The sequence below is a fragment of the Augochlora pura genome, chromosome 1 (assembly GCF_028453695.1).
Source record: "Augochlora pura isolate Apur16 chromosome 1, APUR_v2.2.1, whole genome shotgun sequence".
Lineage (NCBI taxonomy): Eukaryota > Metazoa > Arthropoda > Insecta > Hymenoptera > Halictidae > Augochlora > Augochlora pura.
The window spans coordinates 2,985,375-3,010,470 of NC_135772.1; the positions used below are offsets into that span (position 1 = coordinate 2,985,375).

General features: G+C 35.4%; 3 protein-coding genes and 1 non-coding gene across 5 annotated transcripts; 2 read left to right on the forward strand and 2 right to left on the reverse strand.

The window, feature by feature from the left end:
• Positions 1–7,777: 7,777 nt before the first annotated feature.
• Trnae-uuc (transfer RNA glutamic acid (anticodon UUC)) lies at positions 7,778–7,849 on the reverse strand. Its single transcript has one exon. It is a non-coding gene; the product is annotated as a tRNA-Glu (tRNA).
• A 572-nt stretch (positions 7,850–8,421) lies between these two features.
• On the forward strand, positions 8,422–11,373 carry LOC144468770 (WD repeat-containing protein 36). The gene is made up of 3 exons (XM_078178477.1): positions 8,422–10,050; positions 10,126–10,403; positions 10,515–11,373. The coding sequence occupies exons 1-3, from the start codon at positions 8,517–8,519 to the stop codon at positions 11,367–11,369; spliced, it is 2,667 nt and encodes an 888-aa protein (XP_078034603.1). The 5' UTR covers positions 8,422–8,516; the 3' UTR covers positions 11,370–11,373.
• Positions 11,374–11,777: 404 nt separating this feature from the next.
• On the reverse strand, positions 11,778–13,719 carry Ndc1 (Nuclear division cycle 1). Its single transcript, XM_078178489.1, has one exon. It carries the CDS (start codon positions 13,509–13,511, stop codon positions 11,778–11,780), a length of 1,734 nt encoding a protein of 577 aa, XP_078034615.1. The 5' UTR covers positions 13,512–13,719.
• A 1,435-nt stretch (positions 13,720–15,154) lies between these two features.
• Positions 15,155–23,660, forward strand: Rassf (Ras association family member). 2 transcript variants are annotated; one of them, XM_078178121.1, is made up of 11 exons: positions 15,155–15,333; positions 15,882–15,976; positions 16,061–16,191; positions 16,256–16,331; positions 16,409–16,549; positions 16,630–16,803; positions 16,887–17,384; positions 17,479–17,761; positions 17,837–18,056; positions 18,138–18,197; positions 18,899–23,660. In XM_078178121.1, coding segments are annotated over exons 1-11 (1,719 nt in total). In that variant the 5' UTR covers positions 15,155–15,293; the 3' UTR covers positions 18,900–23,660. The 2 variants fall into 2 exon arrangements, with proteins under 2 accessions (XP_078034247.1, XP_078034238.1); XM_078178112.1 differs by having other exon boundaries at positions 19,229–23,660.
• Positions 23,661–25,096: the final 1,436 nt, after the last annotated feature.

Genomic DNA, 25,096 nt, shown 5'->3' on the forward strand with positions numbered 1-25,096 from the left:
TCTGTCTCTCTGCCACACGGGGTAACTACGCATGTATAGGACCGCTGCCCGACTGGCTGTCGCGGAATTACCCGTCTCTCCTGACCGTGGCCATACTACGCGGAATCACGGGTCGTTCTTCACCACGCTCGACGTGCCACCTAACCCCCTGGCGGGGGTGGGCACGCGGCGACGCGAGTCCCGGGGTGCGGGCGACGCCTCGCACACCTACGGAACTTTCTAAACGGCCACAAGTCGGCGTAGCCATGACTTCGACGCTAGCTAGCGATGGCGGCGAACGCCTCGTGTTACGCGGCGATTCTTGCAGAATCGCGATCAGTCGACGCGAACATTAGCTTCGCCTCTTTGATTTTATACTTCTTGAAGCCATAAAGCTGCTGCCATTAGAAATGCCGGCATAGGATATATATTTTTGCCGGCAGAAATGTATATCCTTTGTTTAGCTATACTCTTTTTTTCAAAATTGAACCTATGATTTTGACGCTATCTAGCGATGGCGACGATCCTTGGAGAATCGCGATCAATGCGCGTGAAACTTAGCTTCGCGTCTTTGATTCTATATTTCTTGAAGTCGCAAAGCTGCTTTTGTTAGAAATTATTGTATATATATCCTTTGTTCATCCATACTGTTTTTGAAAGTTGAAACCATGATTTTGACGCTATCTAGCTAAATATCTGTCTAAATAGCTACACTTTTGTCTGTCTGAATGACTACCCTTTTATCTATGTAAATGGCTACTTCATCAGTCTTTTAAATAGAAAGAACTTTAATGACGTGAAAATGATTTTGAAACATGATTTAACAATTTTAGAGTCTAGCTTAAAGGGTTAATACTAGGCAACGTTAATGATTTGCCATTATATGCATAATATAATATACTATAATATAGTATGCATAATATAATATACTATAATATAGTATGTATAATATAATATACTATAATATAGTATGCATAATATAATATGCTATAATATTGTATGCATAATATAATATACTGTAATATAGTATGCATAATATAATATACTGTAATATAGTATGCATAATATAATATACCTTAATATGTATATAATATAATATTATATACGTAATTACAAAAGCATTCGCAAATTCTTCTGGTGCCTTTGCGATTTCATTGCTGATCCAGTGATTTTCATCAAAAATCCAGAAAATCCGCAGTCTATTGTACTATTTGCAGGAAAGTAAAACTATAGAGAGATTGTTGTATATGTTTTATATTAAATACGTGTATTGAAGCTGTCTCTGGGAAACGAGAGACGAAAAATAAACAGTTAAGGCTACGTTTGTCGTATTATCGGGTTTTCCGAATTACTGGATGCCGGATTATTGGAATTCTACTGTATCTGGTTATACTAGGTCTACCGAAAAGTTCTGTTCAATAATAATGTCATCGAGTTTCAACACGATCCTACGTGTTCGTTGCAAATATATAATATATATTTATATATGGCTACTTCCTTTTTCGCCGTTGTGTTTCTATGTACGTGGCACTCGGAGCGTTAAAGTTATTTTAGAAAGAATTTATTTGGAAAATAACATAGGTACTTTGTGGTATAGTTTAGTCGAGAATTAAATTAAATAGTAAATCAATTCACTGTCGTAATAAGTTATGGTTTATTGATTTATTAATTTAGTAATTTAGTGATGTATTAATTTACTGATTTATTTGTGTATTAATTTAGTGATTTATTATTGTATTAATTTACTGATTTACTGATGTATTAATTCACTAATTTATTGTGTGTTGATTTACTGATTTATTGTGTGTTAATTTACTGATTTATTTGTATAATTCAGGAACACAATTACTTGCTGTTCGATGTTTGAAATTGATAGATTTGTATTTTCGTTGATTACTTGATTTTCATGGGGATTGATGGTATAAAAATGTCGAACATACAGGGTAATCAGTAATTGATGGTTTGACTCGAGAAGATATGATTTTATATAAAGAAATTAGTCGTAAATGTTGTATAAAATTTTTGAGACGAAGCTTCGGTTTTAAATGAGGAAAAATTGAAGTAGATTCAGTGAATCATGATCAGACACCCAAACTTTAAATTTATTATTCTCTATCTCATTTTCGATGACGTATTATTTAAATACTGATAGACTGATACGAAGTTTTCCTTATTTATGAAACTCGTAGATGATAACGTCGAAATCATTCGCTAATCGATGTTGAAACCACTACTTTATTGCTACTGAAAGTTTTCCTCAATTGATTTATCAGTGCATGACAAGATTTTATCTGAGAATTGTATAAATTCGAATTTAATTGATTGTAGAAACAAAGAATTTAAAAAAAGATTTTCTCAGTATTTCTTTATATCCTTTTTGTCATAATTACTATATTTCAATTCATCTTAAAAATAACTTGTAGATATTATATACTCTGCAGATTTATTTTTCTTATTCTGCAATTTTCACTGCGGTTAAAAATCTAAAATTTTGCAATGTTAAACTAGAAGACAGGCTACTCCATTTAACATTAATATCAAGAATATGTCAGAATTATAATTTCCTACAATTTGACAAGGAAATAAAAGGCACCTGCAATTAAAAAATTGAAATAGCTTTTACCAGAGAGCAAGTGTCATATTAAAATAAAGCGAAATGGAAATATATTATGGAAATAATATAATAAATGTATAATAATGATAATATAAATATATTATTATATATAATAGATATATAATGGAATAAATATTGTACAATGGAAATATATTTCCAAGATCACTTCACATAAATTAAAATAGAGACAATAGAAGATGTGATCTTGGAAATACATTTTTCTAATATACGTGCTATTTTAATGTCACTTGCTTTCTGGAAAAGCTATTTCTACTTTTTAATGTTACAATTTTAATTTTCAATGTTACAATCTTAGAAGGAACTTTGTCCAATTCACGACAAAATCAAAGATTTCATCCAAAAATTAAAAATACAAGTCTCGTCTCTCATCCCTTCTCTATACAAAAATTCCTCAAAACCACACCATACCATCCTCAATTCACAAAATCCCAACCCACCGCCATGCCGAATAGAATTTCATCGTCGATGGAACAACGTCCTTCGTCATCCATCCTCAAAAGTAAAAAATCTTCCAAACACTTCGTCTCGTAGCTTGAACACTTGGTCCAAGCCATCGCTAGGCAGAGCTTTAGTCAGGCCATCGCGCGACGTACACCGCTTCTTCGGTGCGGCTGGTACGTTGGCCTAGAAGAGCAGGACAGATGAAGAGAGAGAGAGCGAGAGAGAGAGAGAGAAAGAGAGAGAGAGAGGAGAGAGCCATAGAAAGGTGACGACAGGGGGAGAAAAGGGTGGTGGGGAATTCCAACGGGCGACTAGACGGCCCGGGGACTTGCTGGCTGAGTGGCTGACGCGACTATAGGAGGGGTAGTGCTAGTTAGCCACGGGAAATGCGGGGGCGGCTCCGAAGGCCACGTTGTCAGACGAGCGTTACCACCGTGTCATTGGTCGACTCCACCCCTGAGACGGCGACGGGGTGCGGATCTATGTAGCAAGGGGTGATGGGCGTAACCGGTACTCTCATTCGACGAGGGGAAAGTGCGAGGATCCTGGCGACCAACCACCGCCAAGAGATTAGACCAACGTCGTAGGTGGCTGTTAGGGGCGCGATGCCATTTGTCGCTGAAACGCTACGTCGTCAGTTCTTCGTTCGGTCGAAGGGTGGGGGGGCTGTGTGTGCTCGCTCCCGACGGGGTGTATACTGCGGTTGCCGCGGGAAAAGAAGGGATGGTAAATTGTCAATGCACAGACACTACGAGGAACGGCATTCCGCCCTTATCAGTGCTCTCGCACGTTTACACTTTGATTCGAAGGAGTTTTCGACTACGTGACACCGATGCGGCCATTATCTCTTACGCAAGTATCTACGAGTTTACAATAACCATTGTCAAGTACTCGCGAGATTAGTGCACGATATATGTTATAACTGTTCTGTGTTCAATTGTTAATTTACGTTGAATCTTTCGATCTGATTTCGACGAGTTTGTGTAATCGATAATGGAGTGTGCGTTTTGTATTTAATCTAATGTTTAATGAATATTTTGAATAACTGGCATTATTATAACCGGTATATTATTTTCCATAGACGAATAAAAGATATATTTTTCTTGGTTCTATTCGGATCATTGCTAACCCATTGTGTACGATAAATTAGGTAGCGAAAGCAAGTGTTACCATCAGACGTAAAGTAAGGAAGTACAACATTTATTTATTGCATGAAAATAAATATGTGTCGTGTAGTTATAGCAAGAAATGAATTATAATATATATATATTAAATTGAAGTATTAAATTGTAGTATTAAATTGAAATATTAAATTGAATTATTAAATTGAAGTATTAAAATGCAAAGAAAAAATATTCTATACAATATATATGATATAATATATATATATTTAATCACAGAGCTATCTACATTAATAAGTCTTGGACTACTCCATAGTTATAATTGATTAGGCTTCTTCTGCAACACTCTTTAATCAAAAATCGTTTCGAATAGCGCATTTGCTATCATATTCTAATAATTTTCTATTGCTTAAAATGAAATGATTAATAAGAATAAGTATTCTATTTGTTGCTATTCGATGTGACAATGCTCGTGTAAAATACAGAATTTTCGTTCTTCAAACCTAAAAAAATGCACTCTTTTAAAATTGTTAAAAACTTCAAAATATGTCAAAAATCGCGATAAAAAACTCCACAACATTTAATTATATTAATTAAATTTTACAAAATGTAATGTATCCCCTCCGTTATTATTAAAATCTCGCTTTCGATTTATTAGGAAGAATAGAGTATCGCGTATACCTCGTTCGAGCTAACCACCGCGATTACTATTACGCGACGACCGCTATCCCCGCTCGTACAATTATCCAACAACAATTATGCATTGTATATCGCCAGTAAACTGCTTATATCCGGGTATGGCTTGCCCTCTAGGATACTTCGGGAACGTTATCTCTCTCGGCCGTGAGTAGTTATCGATTATGATTGAACAGCGGATTGTTCTACGCACTCGTAACGAGAAATTACATACTAGATAAAAGGCAACGAAACGGTAAAAAAAAACATTAATCAAATCGACGAAGACAGTTATTAGAAAAAAAAAAATATATATAAGTAGGAGCGTACTGAATCTTCGTTTCTTGCAAACGTTGCAGTTTTGCATTCGTAGTCTAATTATAATAATTTATGTCGTTGAAACGAAGATACGATTCCGGTTAAGGGGATTCGAATCTCTTCTGTGAATTGATTGCGAATGTATTTTTTTCTACGGCGAAACGATTAGAATGCTGGTTGATAGTAATTGAGTAGAAGTGACATTTACATAGTAATTAAATAGGAGTATTATTTAGATATTAATTAAGCAAAAATAACATTGAGATAGTAATTGAGTAAAAGTGACATTTAGATAGTAATTAAATAGGAGTAATATTTAGATAATAAATTAAGTGGAAGTAACATTTAGATAGTAATTAGGTAACGTTTAGATAATAATTAAGTAAGTAATATTTAGATAATAATTAATTCGAAGTAAGATTTGTTTTACCATTTCTCCTGTCGCATTTTTAATTCTATATAATTATTAATAACTACATATACTCGATAGCAATTTTAGACGAATTAGTATAGTACTGGACAATCATATAAACATAACGTAAAATAAAATTTAACTATCTAGTCAATTAAAATACAACCAAGTCTAACATATTGAAAATCTAAAAATCTAAAAGACGACAATGAAACAATTTTAATTCAAATATAATAATTAATATATTCAAATATATTTCATTAAAAATAGATCAAATGAAATTCTTCAGCCGACCGATTTAATACTACATCACTATTGTTAATAAACAGTAAAATGCATAGCCTCTAAAATCACTGGCCGAGACTTTGATCTTGTGCGCTTTGAGGAACTATCGACGCGAAAAAAATATGTCTTCTTGCACAAGCTCATCGAGAGATGGAAACACGCAATGAAGTCATTGGAAAAACGTCTATTCCTAGATAACATGTTAAGTCATATTACCTTATGTAACCGTAAGTTAGGGGATTCGTATATAAAATTCATTCGTTCAAGAAAGGAGACACTTGGGTTTCGATTGAACCGAGAGATTTGCTGTAGTAGTAGCGTCGTGTCGAATCAGAATGAAGCTCGCGGCGACTTTATTGTGCGCGATTTTATGCGTCCTGTCGTTGTTCGGCGTGTCGTCTTATGTGAGTACAATGCGTACAATTCAGAGTATAGTGTAGTTGTAGCGAGAAATGAATTGTAAAATATATATATATTAAATTAAAGTATTAAATTGGAATATTAAATTGAAGAATTAAATTGAAGTATTAAATTGAATTATTAAAATATAGAAAAAAATATTCTATATAATATATACATATAATATATATATATATATAGTCACAGAGATATCTACATTAATAAGTCTTTGCCTATTCCATAGTTATAACTAATTAGGCCTCTCCTATAACACTCTTTAATTAAAAATCATTTCGAATAACCAATGGCACATTTACTATTATATTCTAATAATTTTCAATTGCTTAATTTCTATATTAATTATATAGCTATTTACTGGCTTTTTACACACGCGAACTTATACTATACACAATTAGTCTTACACCTAACTTCTAAAATATTCTACACTTAACTTAGCTAGAATTAGCTTGGATTCGTTTATTTTAGTAAAATCGCCATATAAAGCTCTTCGTCGTTGTTAAATAAAAATAGCGTATAGATCGATAGTAAAAGGTTGTTGCATTAATATTTCAGGCAGAGGTTATACCATATCCAGGCGATTGCTCAAAATACCAGCACTGCGATGCCAGCGGATGCTTCATTTTATCGTGCGGCGCTGGAACGGAATTCAATCCGAACATTGGAACATGCGATTATCCTTTGCAAAATCGCGGGGATTGTATGAATCGTGGTTAAAGCGGAAACTAGTGGCGGAAACAAGTGGAAAGGCGTTTAACTTATTTCTACAGCTAATTAATACTGCGGCATATATGTAAAGTGAACGTATTATTCGCAAACTTGAATAATACAATAAATTCTACTTTGTCAACCAGTGATTTGCCATTGTGGTTTATTAATGCAAATCGTGAAATTGGAGATTTTCTATGGAGTGCTATGAATATACTCTTCGTTGTTGCGATTGTTTAAATTAGATTTTATGAACACATTTTATTAACTCTACAGTAGTTGTTTTCAAGAGTTTTATGAGAAATCGCAAATTGCTATTGTACGTGCTTCTTGGATAATTATTCATTCATTGTGTCTTGCTTTACCACTCTAGTACGACCTTTGTTCCATTGCGAATCTATTAATGATTACTAGCTATCATGGCATTCAATAACTCGATAAATAATTGCGTAGAATTGAGGTAATCCATTCTGAAAGATATCTACGATGCAATAGCACAGTAGTAGAATAACAATATGGAAGAGAACTTGTTAATCACTAATTTACTTCCTAAAAATCCGTACCATGAAGTAATGTTTCTAAAATTAATTATTTATGCTTAATATAAATAAAGCGAATCGAAAATAATTATCATCGCAGAAGACAAATGATTAAATAAATCGTCTCTACAAGTTAACAGTTTAAATTAAATATGTACGTAATATATAATACAACAAATTGTTACTAAATAAATATGAAATATGTGTGTAGATAAAAAAGGGTATATTCGTGATGGACAAAAATAAATTCCGGTACCGGGAATCGAACCCGAGCCTCCTGGGTGAAAGCCAGGTATCCTAGCCACTAGACCATACCGGATTTTATATCAACCAAGTTGACGTGATTTTATTTGAACGCGGGGATTCACATATATAATTAATTAATAGGGTATATATTATCAATAATGAATTAACAATTTACATTCAACAACTTTAAATTATATATAATTTTTGAAACATTGTGAGGACGTATTTAGTTGTCCCAATTCTGGAAGTTAGTGTACGTATTAGAGGAATTGTTATGTTAACAAAACTTTAATATTTCATACATTTAAATATTTGGCTCTGTTATATATATTTTCTCTTATTAAAATCATATTTTACGATGAAGAATTTAATGAGAAATATAGATTTACTTAGTCCATATACAAGTCTATATATAAGAATATTGTTTATTAATTAAAAAATTAAAATTAACATATACATTACATAAAATATACCAAAATATCGATCGTTATAACAAAATTATATTTTCTCCTTCTTATTTAAGCTATATTTTTCATTTAATTAAGTGCTGCCATCTGCGAAGCGCCAGCGGTACTAATACGAAGCACGAATTTCGAATACATAAGCGCTCTACAATGAGGCGTTACTCACAGTTTCCAATATGGAGGCACCCATGGCGGATCTTGCCGAAGCATGATTGTGTATCTTAACCTAATCTCCGTTTGTAAACATTATTTTTGACGTTTAATGAAGGAGAAAGAATGGCGCACAGTAAAATATTCTTTAAAAATCGTGCACTAGGATACGTCAGCAATCACATTCCTCTCGTGACAAGGTACATCGAGCGTAGGAAAGAAAATCTCATAGTGACATGCGTGGGCAATTCGTTTCACACGTACGGCTGTACGCATTTCACCTTATTAAGCGTATCGGGAACACATCCAGGTGAGATCACATGTTTATCAGCGGACAGGTATCACATTTATACAGCGTGCGAAAATGTCATATACGCTTGGCGAAGAGGCACGGAATTGAAGCACACATACAAAGGGCACGAGTGCGCCGTGCATAGCCTGTTACCTTTTGGTCCGCATTTAATATCCATCGACGAGGAGAGCAATGTCAAAGTGTGGGATATTAAATCCGAAGAGCTTTTTGTACAACTTAACTTTAGCAATAGAATTTTCAAAATAACCGCAGTGGTCCATCCGAATACTTACATGAACAAAGTGTTGTTCGGCAGCGAACAAGGCTTGTTGCAGCTATGGAATTTGAAAGTTGCCAAGGCTGTTCATATATTCAATGGCTGGAACACGCCTATAACAGCGTTGGAACAGGCTCCTGCGGTAGATGTTATAGCCGTGGGTTTGAGCACCGGAAGAATCATTTTGCACAATCTGAAATACGACGAAAGTCTTTTCGAGTTGATGCAAGACTGGGGCGCAGTCATATCGATTTCTTTCCGGTCGGATGGTCACCCGATCATGGCCACGGGAAGCTTGGAGGGTCACATTGTATTTTGGAACTTGGAGGAACGGAAAGTAGAGAGTCAGCTTCACAAGGCTCATTTCGGAGCAGTCACCGGTTTAAAGTATTTACCGAATGAACCGTTATTAGTATCGTCGTCTCCCGATAATTCTTTGAAGCTGTGGATATTTGATTTAGCTGACGGCGCGGGCAGACTTTTGAGAATCAGGGAAGCTCACGCGGAACCTCCTACCATGATACGTTTTTACGGGAATGAGGGTCACAATATATTAACAGCCGGAAGCGACTCTTCTTTAAGAATATTCTCCACGGTCACGGAGATGTTGAACAAGAGCTTGGGGAGGGCTTCGTTTAATAGAAAAGCTTCGAAGAAAAAAGGACGCGCCGTCGACGATCCTCTGATAATGCCTCCGATAGTTACGTTTGCCGCGGAAACAATAAGAGAGAAAGAATGGGATAACGTTGTAGCGACTCATTCAGGATTGGGTACAGTTACCACCTGGTCTTTCAATGAAGCGAGAATGGGACAATTCAAGTTGTTCCCAAAGAAATTTAAAGGCCTCCACAGCGTTTACGCAACCACTGTATGCTTGACAAGATGTGGAAATTTTGTTCTTGTTGGTTACAATCTAGGCAACGTGGAGAAGTTTAATATACAATCAGGAATTCATAGAAGCAGCTACGGACCTGAATCAGGGGCCCATAGTGGACCTGTAAGAGGTTTGATGGTAGACTCTTTGAACCAAACTGTAATTACTGCTGGAAGAGACGGTTTTATAAAGTTCTGGGATTTTAAAATGAAAAAAGGTGAGAAAAGTAAATACCTTGCATTTTTTAATTTAATTATTTGTATATGCATAATTTGTGCATTGTGTGTTCAAGGAATTAGAGAACCAAGAGCAAAATTAACAGTAGATGAACCAATTGAATGGCTAAGATATCATGATGATAGTTCTCTTGTGGCTGTTGCTTTGGAAGATTTTAGTATCGTATTAATGGATCTCGATACGACAAGAATTGTCCGCCGTTTCGAAGGGCACGAAGGACGGCTAACGGATGCATGCTTTAATCCAGACTCAAGGTGGTTGATAACAGCATCAATGGACTGTACAATCTGCGTATGGGATATTCCTTCTGCGAACCTGATAGACATCTTCCAGGTATTTGTTCGAAATTATATTTTTAAAAATCAGCATGCCTCGTAAAATGAAACGTTTTCAATATTTCTCTTATTCCGTGTACTATTATTATAGTTAAAGATAATATTTTAGGTTCCAGAAGCATGCACGTCTTTGCATTTTTCTCCTACTGGAGAGTTTCTTGCTACAACACACGTATGTAATCTCGGCATATGTTTATGGTCGAATCGCACTCTTTATTCCCATGTTTCGTTAAAAGCAGTACACAAAGACGATCCTATTCCTATGATCGGCCTTCCTGGTTCGGTAATTGAAGTTATCGATCTCGAGGACGACGATTTTATTGAACCAGAGCCGGAATACATTTCGCCAGAACAACTGCCGAATGATCTTATCACGATGTCTGGTATTGCCAGTTCGAGGTGGCAGAATTTGTTGAACATAGACATTGTGAGAAAACGTAACAAACCGACCGAGGCACCCAAAGCACCAGAAAGTGCTCCGTTCTTTTTGCCGACGGTTGCATCGTTAGAATTGAAATTTGATTTCTCGAATATAGCGGACACGCCAACGAGCAAAAAAGTGATCATGCATTCCGACCTACAGAACCACACTATATTCAGTAAAGCTTTACTGTACGTTAAGGACGACAAATTTGAGGAGGTTGTCGATAAACTGAAACAAATGAGTCCGACTTCTATAGATTTTGAAATTCAATCGCTCTCGGTCGATGAGAAAACGACCGAAATATTGTTACTACAATTTATGAAAATGATACATTACATGATGGCAAAGAAAATGGACTTCGAATTAGCGCAAGCATACTTGTCCGTGTATTTAAAGTGGCACGGAGCTGCGATAGCGGAAACTAAATTATTGAGAAGTTATCTAAGCACGTTGCAAGAAGTACAATCGACAAATTGGTTTTCGTTAAGAGACAAATTGTTTTATAATCTTAGTGTTGTACAAGCTTTAAAAAAGATGTAATATATTTTAAAACTATGAAATGAATCATTGTTTTGTACATTTTCAGACGGACCAGTTTATAAATATATAGATCGTGAAAAAAATGTTCAGGAAAATATTCGATTTAATGCAACATTTTACAAATAACATGTTTAGTTGAGTTGTCACGCATACATTCTTCAATACAAACTTATAATTTAATTCTTATAAAGGTTCAAACGCGTCTTATTCGGTAATGACGAATTCATGAGTAAAACAGACTGCAATAACAAATATGACTTATGTATATAAATATAACAATTACAAAAATAGTTTTAAAGTTTTTATAATGTGGTTCGACTTTTCAATGGTATCTTAGGTTTTTTTTTTTAACTGTTTTATAGTACGACAATATGTACATTAGAGTATAAAATGACTAAACTACGCGATCTATTCCCGGCATAGAAGAAAATTATTTAGATGCTCGACGACCGCTGGCTCCAGTGCCAAGTCTTCAATGTAGGCTTCAAAATTGATGACGATTCTGTAGATACTTCGTTTTGTACTGGCACACAGAGATTGGAAGATCTGTTTAATAAATTGATCATCGTCTTCATGTTTTTTCGTCATGATGTTCGACTTTTGTAATTTATCGAGCGTTTGCTTCAAACCAAATAGCGTGTTAATTATAAGCGGCAGATCCTTTTGTACGATCCCATACGAGTCTTCGTTCAACGAATGCACAGCCAACGAAGAGATAGCTTCGGCGGCCCAAATAACTGATTGTCCATTATATAAAATGTAGCACACTTGGCCACCTTCGATTTCTCCGAAAATATAAGCAATTAAGGGCTTAGATAATAAGTATGTAAGAAAATTGTTCCATTTCGTTTTTATAAATTTTTGAATGAACAATTCATTCTCAACGTATTGTTTTATTTCGTCTTGTTGCGCAGCTACCGGTGGTTCCGCGGTTACTAAATTACGCATACGGTATACGTATTCCTTTTGAATCGCCGTGTTCTTTGTTAATACAGTTGTGGTTGGAGCATACGGTGTGAACGGTTCCTGAGCTTTCGTGCATGCCGTGTTTATATCGTTCGAGAACTTTTTGATAAGATCTGTACACTTTTCCACAATGCAGTTCCAATTGTAAGGATGACCACCAGGTTGACTCAACGTGAAGAGAACACCTCTTCTTGACTTCTCCTTCTGTGCCATAGTAACTAAATCCAAGTAGCCCAACTGCTGCATTATTGATATCTTAACCATAGACAGTGCCTCAGGAAGTGATATTCCATTATCATCATTGCTAAATGTATGACTTTGTTTCAAATCAAATGGCACCCATTCTGTTAAGTACAAGTTGAAAAGCAAGTACATGGTCTCAATTGTCAGCACATAAGTCAAATGGTACAACCATAATTGGAAGATCAATGACAAGCTCAGTAAATTGGTAATGCTGCTCAGTGGCTCATTTTCCAGTTGTGCAGAAGTGAGGAACAGTATTATAGAGCGGCAATAAAAGCCCAGAAAATAATAAGCAATTAAATAATATAAAACTGGCCATGTACATTTTACCATTAGCGATGGCAGTATTGAATACATTTTGGTCTTGAATTGGAACATCTTTGATAAAGATATAATAGGAAATTTCAAATAATTCATACGAAAACTGCTAGTTTTAAAGAAAAAGTATAGTCCAATCCAAAATCCACTCAGAAACAGGATGTACTGTTCTTCTATTAAACAAGTTCCATATACTATTTTGCATTCTGTTGTTAGAAAGTTGTATGTGTCGCCTTTGACCAGTAAATGTAGCCAAACAAGAAGACCACCACTGATAACGTGCAGAACACACATTAATATGTTCTGCGATGTGAGCAATTTACAAAATTTAGCGAATCTGCTTTTCATGTAGGGTGGATTATTTGAGAAGTTTTTGGAACAAATAAGTCCTTGGAAGAACGTGACGGTGGCGAGATTGCAGAAGAAACTCCACATACGAAACGAGGTTATTGCTGTCCAAGTACTTTGTAACCACGACTCGTAATTCGTGTTCAGATTTGTGATTAGCAGCAACGTTGATATAAGAAAAAACTGTATTACTATAGTGGAGATTATCGCTAGGAACATCCTCTGCATCAATAATTCCTTATATCCTTTCTTGTTCGTCTGCAACATTTTGCTTTCTTACAGTAGCTAACCTTCACAGTATTCACTATGTATCTTTCATTTACTTCGACAGATTGTGTACTAGTAATTGTTTCGTATACTGGAAGATGTTTACTTGATCTTCTTAATTGTCTCAACTATGTGGAATGTATACTTATTTACTATTAGAAAATACTGAAAAAGATGTAAGTATATACAGCTTTGAAAAGCCGGTATGCTTACACATTTTCCGTTGAATTCATCAAGCGCGCCATTAAGGCTGTTTCTATGAAAGGATTCTCAAGGTAAATGCTTTGTTACGTTATCACGTTTCATGAGCGACGCGAACATAGGCACTTGTTTATATTACGACCACGCTACTAGACTATACGTTTCAATTTATGGCGGCAGGAGGGAAGTTCGAATGTATATACAAATTTATATCGCATATTTATATAGAGACATTGTATCGCCCGAGAGGAATAACTGAGAATATGTAAAGAGACAATGAGAGAGTTCCCACGAAGTTCATCGTCAAGCCTTCGCTTTCTTTAGCAAGACTAATCGAGGAATATAGACAATGTCACGTCGGCTCTCGTAAGATCCTCTACAATGTTGCACAAACTAAACGAGTCACAGTAACAAATCCGGACCGCTAAAGTGTTGCACGTCGAAAACCTTTAGTAGGGACTTCTCGGAACTCTCCCTGACCTCTCTCTCTCTCTCACGCTGTCCTTGAACCGAGGTCTTCGCGCGCGGCATACCCCACTCCGTTCGTTTCGGCGGGCTTTTTGCCCCTGCGCGTTCGACCGTCGCGCACTCCCAGCCGCACGCGCACCGCCGAACCACCAATCACCACCAATCTGCAACCAGAAGATGAGCCATCCGACGAATCAGCATCCAGCTAGAGGACCCCAATTTTCCTATTGGACAAGGGAGGAAGAACCAGAAGGAACGCAGGAATAAAACTTGCTTTCCTCGGGAAAATACAGACAGACTTTATTCGACAGTCAAAGAAAGTAGATCATAGAGCTCTATCAATAAAGTACCAGTTTTTGCTTAAAATATTCAAAGTTGTACAACTCTCTACAACCTTTCACGAGCAGAGCGGTTCAGCGCTCCACGGGCAACCGAACCACATCAAATTCCCTACATCCAGACAATTCAAACCGTAACAGCTTATAGCAGACGTAGACATATGCATATAAATTTTTCCACACTTGTAAATTGTTCGAGAATTGTTAAAAATATTTCAATACGTTTCGTAGGAGTTATTTCTTTATATTTAATTAATATATGTAGTGCTATTAACAAGTAATTCTGAATTTAGATAGCTTTAGGAACACCAATGTTTTTTTTATACATGCACGTGTACAAAGTGCACGTTTAATTTTAAGTATTTCTTAAGTCCCTGAGTGGACCTTATTCGTCTTAAATTATAATTCGTTAATATTATCCCTTAATCCCTTAGAACAAAAGCATAATTATCAAATATATGTTACGTACAGGATATCGTATAGTAAACCCATTGTTATAGAATACAGAAAATACATTTTGTTCTAAGAACTGTGTAGTCCATGAATCTGATAAAGAAGTGCAACATAAGTGGAGCAACAGTACATATTTGATAAGTTTTCGAACCCAAACAGGAACTATTCATTATTCAGGGAAGGTTGCCTTACTAGTAACATCTTCAATTAACCCGCATGTCATTTTCAATTTGTCTATCCGTAATAATATAAACAAAAATGGATTAAGACTGTACGAGAATCTGTTTTTATTATCTTATGAAACCTTAAAGTGCTCGTCGTCATGTGGAAGTGCCATAAATGTGGGAAACCTGTATACTTCGGTTAGTCTCGATCGTCGCACACATTAAAAAGGCGTACTAATTTTGACAAGAACTGTTTCTTGTCATTGAAACGAATTGATTTTTTCTTTGTAGGAACATGATTTTTATATGTATTTTAAAACGAAAACGGCTATTTGAAAATTAGCTCGTACTTGTGGTTGCTAGATATCTTGCTGTTACTTAAGATATTTCAGAAAATTAAAAAAAAAACAATATAGACTCGTTATTTTTTATTGCTCCAATTTACATATCCTGTTGTACCAAGCATTTCAACACACATAAAATCTGTGAAAATAATTTGTGTTTATATTTTGTTAATGAAAATTTGTTTTCTATATTAATTCCACTTTAAATTACTGTGGAAAATGTGAAGTTACATTGTCTGCCTGTGTAAAGATATTTTATATGGTATTTACATGAATTAAAGATTCTGTATTATCTGTTTGACATTTATGAATAGAATCTACCTAAAAAGAAAACCAAATATTTTACATAAATATAACAAAGATATTTGTTTATCTTTAATATAATTATTGGTGGATCTTTAGCTGAACGTAAACAGTCATTGGGATATGATTGGCATCCAGAATGTTTACGTTGTGAGGAATGTGGGAAACGTTTAAATCCAGGCCAGCATGCAGAGGTATGTTAATTTCTTTATCATTATCAAAAAACTGCAATAATATTTAAGATAATACTTAATATTGTTCTATATATGATTACATAGCACAAAGGTGTACCCTATTGCCATGTACCTTGTTATGGAGCATTATTTGGACCACAGTTGTTTGGTCATGGAACAAGGGTTGAATCACACACCAGTTTTGGAAAAAAGGAAGCTAGACCATCTTTACCCAGGTATGTTACCATTAAATAATACTTCATTCAATCTGTATATTAATTAAATCCTGTTGATACCTAGATCACACTTAGAGTCAAAGCTAAAAGTTTTCAATCAGTATTATGAAGGCAAAAGTGGAGGAATAAGAAGTCGTGAGGTGATATATAGTTTAACTAAGAAATTATACTCGAAAATGGATGAGAAAAGAAGGTAGTTCATATTTATTTTATGTAGGTCAATGGAAGATTGATATTAGAAGGTGCACTTCGAATTTATTGGGGTGTCAGAGGAGTAATCCACCTAAAAGAAGACGACGATCAACGCACAGTAGTTACCGCTCGGAATAGAAATTCGTGTCGGCGAAGTGTTTCCGATGTACGCGTATACTTTTTAAAGCAGCAATATTTAATTCTAACAATTTTATATCTTCTGATCTATCCTGTATATATCTATAGAATGTGGAAGATGAAGAAAAGGAGGATATCTCGGTAAAAGAAACGGTAGAACAGGACGCAGAAATTGAAGTAAAGTCTGTACCAGCTTCTCCCGATCATCTTAAAAGTCTCACTTTGCCGATGAAGTTAGATGTAAAAAATATGGAGTGGGACGAGTTGGACGAGCTTCTTCAGGTTGTACAATTTTTCGAGTATATAAGTACTCGTCGATCTTAGTTTAAACATATGTCGTTACTCGGTCAATTTTCCTTTGCTAGGTGGAACGTAAAGTTGAAGATGGAAATAAATTGTATCAAACAATGCCCGAGAACTTGCCGTCGATAAGTTCGCAGAACAGTTCGGAGGCGGTGCCGCTATCCACTCAGTCGAGTCTCGACAACTCCGATTCCCGCGAGAACTCGGAAACTAGTAGCCCAAATCATCAAACAAGCCGGGGAAATGATAGTAGTATAACTAGTACGCCCACGCACAGTATAGGCAGCTCTTCCAGCACCGACACGCCCGTTTACCACGGAACTCCGAATCGGAACGGAACGCTTCGAAGAGTAGAATATTTCGACAATTTGGAAAGAAACACGAACAGCAATCGATCCATCAGCACCGACGATAGTTGGATCGAGAAGGGTTTGAATCGGTCGATGTCGGGACCCGATTGTCTCCAGAGACATCGGACAGATAGCGACACAGATTCAGTGAATTCTCTTCAGTTCAGAGAAGATGACAATATGACTATGTCCACCGACAGTGGATTAGAGGTATTTAATATTATCGATACAGCTATGTCTTTGTTACTTGTGGCCGTATTTAGGATAAAGCTTTTAATATATATGCGATCGCGATATATTTTAGCTCGATGGCGTAGTTTTGCGACGAAAGCAAGGCTCTACCGCTATCAGACGTCGACCCGGTGGTCGACGACAGTCTCGTAGCCGTTTGCGACGTCGCTGTTCAATCAACGGTCATTTTTATAATCGTGAAACCAGTTTTTTCACTCCCCCTCACGGCTCTCAAATGTCCGTGTGGATTACGAGCCTAGTAAATACTCAAGAGGTTATCAACCTTATGCTGGACAAGTATAAAGTTGATGCTAAACCGGACAACTTTGCGTTGTTCGTGGTCCGCGATAACGGGGGTAGGTACCGATAAAATAGAATCAATTACTTTATTAATATCAGTGATATTCTTATGAAATATCCTTTTTCGTCAGAACAACGAAGACTCAGAGAGGACGAGTATCCTTTAGAGGTTCGGGTAGTACTGGGTCCGCACGAAACTGTTGCACGACTGTTTTTGGTAGATAAATTGTCCACGCCGGAGATCAGCTCCGACGTCGCACAATTTCTTAACCTCTCCTTGGCAGAGTGCCATGGTATCCTGCAACGTTATCATTACGAGGAGGAACATCAGATCGGTTTATTGAAAGAAAAGTACGTTTCTTTAAAAAGAAAATGTAAACCAAATTCATTGATTATTCATTGATAATTAAATTTGCCTGGTTCCGCTTCTAGATACAAAGAGATGCGGCGAAGAATACGGCAAAGAATGGAGGAGTTGAAAGTCCGATTGTAGTTAGTATACACTCTTAACAAACACTTTATTATTCATATCATTATTTTTCTATTAATCCACATTTACAGACCACTCGTTTTCTTTTCTTTTTTTTATACGTACACGTAAATTATTCGCCGTGAATTATTTCGTTTTATAACCAGTCGAAAGGTATGTATCACGGTAACGGCACATAATTTTTTTAACCTACACGTAAATCCATTTCAGACATCAAATGCAGAACGATTATTTACGTTTTGAGTGTATCGAGCTGTAACGTACTAACACTTTTTTAGCTTAAAGTCTTGTTGCTACATTATGCAGCTCTGTTCACACGCTTCTTTGCGTCTTTATTGCATTTATCTACGAATCAGTACGCGCAGCTAATTATCGAACGAATCAGTGCAATTTAACTAGAAAATTATATATATATATATATATATATATATATATATATATATATATATATACATAAAGGACATATATTTTATGTCAACTGTGCATTGAACAGTAGTGATGACGTAGTCATGTGAGTCGTTGTTAATGCGATTTCTCCTAAATTGCTGACTGTTACAGATGCAGAATAAGACGTAATTTATCAAATATATGTGTATATTATATACGTACATTGGACGTTTAACAGCATATACGCTACGCGAGCTTACGATTTTCTCTAAAACAAATTCAACGAAAACATTATATGCCAGATTTTTCTTTTAAGATCTAAGGACCTACACGTTTCGCTTATGGTTGGCGACACCCGGCTCGAAGATAAATAGCTCGACAATTAAAACATTAATCCGACGTCGCGGATTTAATATTCCGATGCTATCATTTTTAATAGTCATAGTTTTGGTAATAAGGACACGATCGTATAATCCACCTACCTTGCGGTACACAGTAACTATAGTTACAACACTCTATAGGCTCTCATGTAGGCAACTAAAAATCCGTACAGTAGATAGACATCGACGTTAAGTCAATTTCTAACGACTTCCGATTACAAAGCGGAGAGGAACTTTTATACGAACATTTTTGTCGCTGTTTCTAGTGTACAGTTATAATACAAGGCTGTCCAACTTCTTACCTTGTGGGGATGGTGTTCTGCAAAATTTCGTTTCTTCACGTAGGTGCCAAAAAAAAGGAAAGGACTTATTGTATATTGAACGGAAAATAGAATTTTAACGATAAAAATTGTTGAATTTGAAATGGAGATATTAGAGATGGCGTAAAGTTTTAAAAATATATATGTATATGTATATATCGTCGCAGGAGCAGGTTGAGTTATGTAACTTTGGAACTTGATTTGTTCAGTTCTCTCTTTGTTGACTTTGAAGATTCTTCTGTCCGTCCACGTGCTCTCTTATGTCCAATCACTTTTAATTTTACTGCTTTCATCTATCTCAGTCTTCCTTTTTAATTCTACACTGTCATCTTGACAAATCATGCTATATTTAATGCATTTTTAATAACAACACCTATCGCATTAATTCGATACTCTTTATATCATAGTTCCAACGTTATACTACTCAACCCGCGTGTATATATTGTTTAGATAAAAATGATTACGAAACAATGTACCTTGGGGGACACATATTAGTTGGACAGCTCCGTTAAAATTCATAGATGACAAGAACGTTGTTGCTCGATAACAATTCTCGTCACCTGTCACTGCCGTTAAATAGTTTATTGTACTTCCCATCGTAGCTTAATGTGTGAAATGTCGACAAAGGAATTGTTTTTAAAGGCGGCGTTCGAAATTTCTGGAGAATGTTGCGATAGTTTTTGATCGGATTTTGGTTAACTCTTTGAGGCACGGGGGGATTAAAAATGTCCCATCTTTTTCATATGTGGTAATAATGTATGGTGGGATATTTTTAGACCCACATATTAATATTGCAACAGCTGCGTTAATGCAATATAGGACTACTTAACCTTGTAACAAATTCAGTTCAGTTATTCATTTTGTATGGTTTTATATTATGCGATTCCTTTGTAAAAATATACCAATTGTGTTTCATTTAAAACGCAACGAAATTCCTGTGCCACATTGGTATATTTGTTCTCTAAAATCCTGTGTCTCAAAGAGTTAAATAATAGCTACCAAATGCATTCTATAAAAATGAATTTCATCCTTGCAGTAATATTGTGGTTTCTCAATCAGAGATACATCGAAATTCAATTCTTTATAATTCTTTGTAATCATTAGTGCAATCTGTTAGAACATTTAGATCTATCTGTTCGAAATTCTATTCTCGATAATCGAAACTCGTAAATTATTGTAGGATCACCGTCGAAGAATTTTCTGTGATTCCATGGTGTTGCATAAGTACTGTATCCAATTTTTCATGTACTCCATCATGACGTTTTAGAAAGTTAATTTTAACAAAGCATTTTCTGACGAACTATTTTTCACTCTTAACATTTGTCAAAAGATAAATTCCCTAAGTTGGAATAATAAAAATTAGGATTATATTATATTTTATTCAAATATTAGGTGAAATGTACCATTACCGTCTCGGTATTTTTAAAAATTACAGCGAAGAATGTCTATCAAATATTCTTAGTAATTTATCGTTTAATTAGTTTGTTCGAAATGCTTTGTACGCCGGATAAACTTTATAACCAGGCCTGTTATGCAAGTGAAAGATTTTTAACTTCCGATCTGTAGACGTAATAGCTGGATATAATGTTCACGCACAAGTATGATAATACAGCGACAACAGTTAACACTGCTCTGCGAAAACCATTCCTCCTCGTGTAAAAGGTGTACAGCGGGCGGACGCGCAACGGCGCAGATTTGTTCCTGGCCGTTGTTTATGACAATAGATACCGATCGTATAATCATAATTTTAAGCTAGTCACTGTTTTTGTATAGTCACAGGAAGCACGGTGTTATGGTCGTATTCGCGACGCGAGTGTTAAATTAATCCGTTAACTCGGCGTTGGTCGATTTATTATAGTTGATCGTTTTATGGGTTAAATTCATTATGGTTGATCGTCTCTGATAGGTTACCATGCATCCCAGAAGGCCTAAAAGCATATGGCCTCCTATCGTAGGACGTTTATTATATTCGAGATTTTATTGTCAATTTAATCTTGTCTTAGAACAATGAATTTTATTGTATAAATATATCACAGTTATGTATCACAGACATGTAGTTCCAGGTGCGTTATCAGTAGTCAGGCTCTTGGTCCAAGTATGTTTTACCTAAAAGAAAGTAACATATTAGTTTCTTAAAACATTAATTTTTTTAATATTGAAAAATGTTGTTTTAAGTGAGAGTTTAAGCAAGCAAATTAACCTGGAAAATGAGCAGCTTTTAGAAGGAAAGTTTTCATCCCCCAACCCTTTGACTACCAATAAGACTTACGATTTTTCTAAACATATACAAATCGCGAGAATTGTTGTTCCACTGGCTGATCAAATAGTTAGTAATTATTCAATTAAAATATTTGACTATTTGAATACCAAATTGTTAGTCCCATTGTTAATTCGGCTCGTCACGCTGCCAAACGCTGCGACTCCTGTAACATTAAAAAATGGCTGCCCAGATGTTCAGCCAACGGTGCGATTAATTTATAGTAATTTACGATCAACACAATTTGACACTCGAATCGCGATACGATCGTCTCACGAAACCTATATCGTCTGCATGCGTATTGAATCACTGACATATCCCGAGATAAATTCGACGAAGAAATAGAAAGAAAGGATGAAGGGGTTGCTAGAATCGAATCGTGGACTGGCCACGTGATGCTAGACCATACACGTTCTCTAATAAAATGTCACGCGCTTTGTTTGCCATGTTACGATAGCGTCTAAGTCGCGATGACCACGTGTTCTACAAATGATCTCGACGATCGAATGATCCTTCGTCGGACCATTGAATTCTCTCTTAGTTGTTTAAGGTAGCTGCTGCTAGCTGTTAGTCCAAGTCGTAACCAGTACGGACACGCGATTTTACCCTTTACCCATAATTTAACCGTTCGCACTCGCATGGTGATTCTGAGACACAACTCAGATTTTTCTGTCACGTAGCAAAATTTCTTTTTTATTATAAATATTATTAGTACTAGGAAAATTTAGATTTCAAAAATTGTTACAAGTATAACTGTTAGTATGAATTAGGGGAATCAATTACGTATGTAATCAATTATAAAATAATTTTTGTTATATAAAATAGAGATATTAAGAGGCAGAGAAATTTCTTAAAAGAAAAGGCACTAATTTCTTAAATGAAAAAAGAATTTTATATTCATTGTGCGCTTGCATCTACTTGAATGTTTAAATAATTAAATATTACATCTACTTGAATAATTAAATTTAAATAACAAGAGAATAATAACTAACAAGAGAATACAATCTGATTTCTACTTAAAGGAACGGATAAATATTCAAACCTAACAGCTCGTTGCTAAAAATCTCCATCTAACTCGTTAAAGTACGGTAAAGGGTTAAATTACGTGTCCACCATGGTCGTAACCAATATTTTCTAAGGACGCATTATGATCGATTTATTACACTTGTCTCTTTTATTTCCAGCGTTCACTTTGGTCAGCCTAAAACGCGCGCAGCGATTGCCAAATATTTATTACCTCTCCTATTTGGTTGTAAATTCTCAATTTGCAGTTTTCTTGTTCGTTTATTCATTGGTATTGATTTATTAATTTTGGTATTAATTTTCACAGCTGAGAATTTCGTTATGAAAGTTTGCAGGAGTATTATTAATACAACGGTGACGAAGGTGAAATTAGGTACGAAGAATAATTTTATTACTTATTATCAATTTTGTTACTAAGTTTTAATTGGTATTTCATAATCCAAGATCGGTGGTTTAGAATTTTTTTAAATATTCCTCCAGTGTGGTGACAATCTTATTTGGAATTCAATGAATAATTTGTTCTAATATTTTGTAATAATTGCTGTCGAGATTATTATTTTACAGAGAATTGTCGAGCACGTGTCACATGTATACGATAGTCGCAATAGGTTCTCCAACTGTATTGGTATAAATATAAAGATCGTATAGAAGTTCTGCAATTTTTGCATTAAATAGAGAAATAGAATTGTTCGAGTTGTACGCTAACAAATCAATTAGTGATTAATCATTGATAGGGGTTGAAATATTCGGCAGCGATTGTAGCAGATTTTTAGTGAAATTTAGCGTTGGACACGTGATACCAGGAACGCGTGGTCGCGGTGATGGAAAAGGGGAGACAAGTCGGAGATTATCTAATAGAAAATAAGAAATAAAGAAAAACGGAAGCATTTTATCAGAGATTAATAGATTTTAAATATTCCGTACCATGACGCATTGAACACGTCGATTTGCGCTCGGTACTCGAACTACGACACGAAAAGTGCACAGTCCAAAATATGAAATATAAATATATATATAAATGTGAGATTGTAAAATATACGAACGCATAAGAAAATTGTATAAATCGTTGAGAAAGAAATAAAAAGTGATTGCTTCTTTTGTGCGGAGCCATTTTTATGCTGTTCCTGCTCGTCGATATTAAAATAGGAATTATGCATGAATCGGCGATGAGTTAATTATGCTGTGGAATGCAACAGTCTGTGCAACTTTTAACCCTTTCGCTACGAGCGTACAATACCTACACATTCGTTAATAAATTAATATGTGCGCGTGGATGTTTTTTGAAACGGAATAACTTTTTTAAATTTGGATTGGAAGTATTTTTTAAACATATAGTAAATTGTCTCCAATTATGCTTCAGCTTGAAAATTAAAATGGACAATTACCGAAGAGGAGATACGAATTTTTTGGATTTCGAAGTTCTACGAAGTTGTCGACGAAAAAACAAAATATTCTTCAATTATAAAAGTTGGAAAATCGATTTTTTTAATACGAATACAATATTCACCTACACAAGATTTGCGATCCCTATAAGTTATCTTCTATCGACATTAAATTTAATTTGGAGAACAGTTATATGAGAAAAGGACGTCACATTATTTATATAAAAATTCAACTAAATAAGAAGATCAATCCACATTAAAGTAAGTACCACACTGTAACACCAATAGGAAATATCTCCCTACTATAAAATAGCATAATCAATCCAGGAGATCTCCGATTTTAACCTCAGCAATGGAGAATTTAATCTCAACGTGACATAACCTAAACAAAATTTTAACAACGCGTATTCTTTTATCATTATAATCATTTATCGTTTATTTAGAATTGTTATTAATTAACTACGGACTCATAGCTTGTAACAAGTTTTCCTATAATTCTCCCATTGGCTAGAGGCATTGTTGCATTGCAGCCATTGTTGTACAGACATCGATGAAAGGGTTGTAAAGAGAAAAGGCTGTATGATTGAGATTGGACAGAATGTATTTATTTATCTTTGAAATACGTAGAGTAAAGTAGATCAATGCAATGTTATGAGTAGTATCGAGTAGTAATTGTCATACGAGTTGCTAGGAACGAGTATGTATACCCACAACACCGAGGAGCTCAGCCGGCTCACGTTATTTTTTGGTTTGCACGACACTCATATTACATTAAACGTTACAAGATAGCAATAACGATTATCACCGTTGTCTTCATCGTTATCATTGACGTTTTACCATTAATACCTTAGTCACAACTTTATTACATGACTTACATCTTTGGCATCGTGGACACCAGATTCAACAACAAACACATGCGTTCACGCACACACACACACGCGCACAACGCGTATATCCCTTCGTCTACCTTATCGAACGCGAAACTCGGTTTTCCAACAAAATTCACGACTTAGTTTAAGATCGACTTAGCTTGCAATCGACTTTGCGATCGATTTAGCTTGCGATCGACTCACCCCCGTGACGATCCTACCCCCCGTTTCCATTCTTTCGGATCCGCGACGTAAACTATAGATATTTAATTAAATACGTTTG